The sequence below is a fragment of the Sinocyclocheilus rhinocerous genome, unplaced genomic scaffold (genome assembly GCF_001515625.1).
Source record: "Sinocyclocheilus rhinocerous isolate Xijiao unplaced genomic scaffold, SAMN03320098_v1.1 scaffold1605, whole genome shotgun sequence".
NCBI classification, from domain to species: domain Eukaryota; kingdom Metazoa; phylum Chordata; class Actinopteri; order Cypriniformes; family Cyprinidae; genus Sinocyclocheilus; species Sinocyclocheilus rhinocerous.
This window is the reverse complement of record NW_015627373.1, coordinates 82786-84301: the sequence shown is the minus strand read 5'-3', so window position 1 is coordinate 84301 and position 1516 is coordinate 82786. Positions and strand designations below refer to the sequence as shown.

Sequence of the window (1516 nt, the reverse complement as noted above, 5' to 3'; positions counted from 1 at the left end):
TTTATTGTTATTTTTACATGAAAAATCATGTTATAAATTTCATGGTTAAATGCAGACTTTTAATTTCTAGATGTACATATAGCCTAATGCAGTTTGACTAAAATGTTTTCCCAAAATTATTATAGAACTATTTGGATGTGCCATTGGTTCTGCAGGTTCATGGTTATCATTTTGTCTGTTTATGCGATATCTTTTGCATAAACTGCCACTGTTGTCACATTCCGAATTGTGCGCATGAATTTTGAATGTTGGCGGAGCTTGTATTGTAATATGGTAGTGCTTATTTTCTCACTGCAGGAAGTTTTGAATTGTAAAGGTGGGCGGTGCTTGTATTATGGCTGTGGGCGGGGCTTCTGTTAACATGCAGATCTGAGGCAGAGAGTGTGAGTACTTCTCAAACAGCCATAGCCTGTTAATGTATTTTCAAGTGTTTGTGTGTGTGTGTGTGTGTGTGTGTGTCCTTGTGTTGGAAACCAGATTGCATTGTGTGTGTGTGTGTGTGTAATCAGTATTCTTCTCAGGCCAGTAGATTGATGGAAGCTCAGCAGCTGGTTTTGCTTGCTAAATGAGATGGCAACACCCATCAGGTTTGTGTGTGTACATGTACGTGTTTGAATGTACAATGTAATGGGTATGTCTACGTGTGTTTGTGTGTGTATCTTTGAGGTGATTGGCATTAGTGATCTGAGTTCAGAGTGGTTATAATTTCTTCAGGACAGTGAAGTCGTGCAGTGATGCTCAATGGTGATGCTGCTTAAAGTTCCGATTAAGGTGCGTGTGTGTGTTAAAGAGGCTGAGGTAAGCATTCCCAGGCTAACGCTTCCTTTAATTGGATTTGTTTATTCATCAGCAGTCCTTCTGGATTTACTGCGTGAGGTAAATATGCCAATAGCACCAGCAGTTAGCCTAGATCCGCGCAAGAGCATCAGTTCAGATAATTCATGTTTCCAAGAGAACATCAGATGAGGAGGTGTGTCAGAGCTGTCTTAAAGGGGCCGTATTCAATTTTTTTTGTAGTCACTTTCACTAAGCCCCGCCTTAAAAATGTTGCTGACACATTCTAGCATACTGTTCAAAAGCTTGGGTCACTGAGATTTATTTCATGTTTTTGAAAGAAGTCTTTTATGCTCACAAAGGTTGCATTTTATTTGATCAAAAATGCAGTAAAAAGAGTAAATATTTTTACCATTCAAAATAACTGTTTTCTATTTAAATATATTTTAAAATGTAATTTATTCCTGTGATGCAAAGCTGAATTTTCAGCATCATTACTCCAGTCTTCAGTGTCACATGATCCTTCAGAAATCATTCTAATATGTTTTAATAAATATAATTTAATCAAATGTATTCAATATTTAGTCAAAAATTCATCATATTCATCATTTTAGTCATTGAGAAAATTAAGCCAAGTATTCAGACATTTTATATATTACCGTATTGGCCCGAATATAAGACGGCCCTGATTATAAGACGACCCCCCTTTTTCCAGATGTACCTTTTGGAAAAAGGCTTTTTA

General features: G+C 36.7%; 1 protein-coding gene across 8 annotated transcripts in view; it reads left to right on the top strand.

Moving 5' to 3' along the window:
- lingo1a (leucine rich repeat and Ig domain containing 1a) overlaps nucleotides 1–1516 on the top strand; it is an 81992-nt gene that overhangs the window by 62550 nt on the left and 17926 nt on the right. Inside the window, exon 1 of one of the 8 annotated variants that reach the window (XM_016537330.1) lies at nucleotides 234–383. The exons of 5 other annotated variants lie outside the window; for them this stretch is intronic. Coding sequence is in view for 1 of the 3 variants with exons in the window: in XM_016537281.1 (XP_016392767.1) it covers nucleotides 742–876 (135 nt within the window). In the remaining 2 variants the exon portion in view is untranslated. Of the gene's footprint in view, nucleotides 1–233; nucleotides 384–412; nucleotides 588–661; nucleotides 877–1516 lie in introns of those variants that run through there. 2 more of the 8 variants (XM_016537325.1, XM_016537281.1) reach the window with 2 other exon arrangements.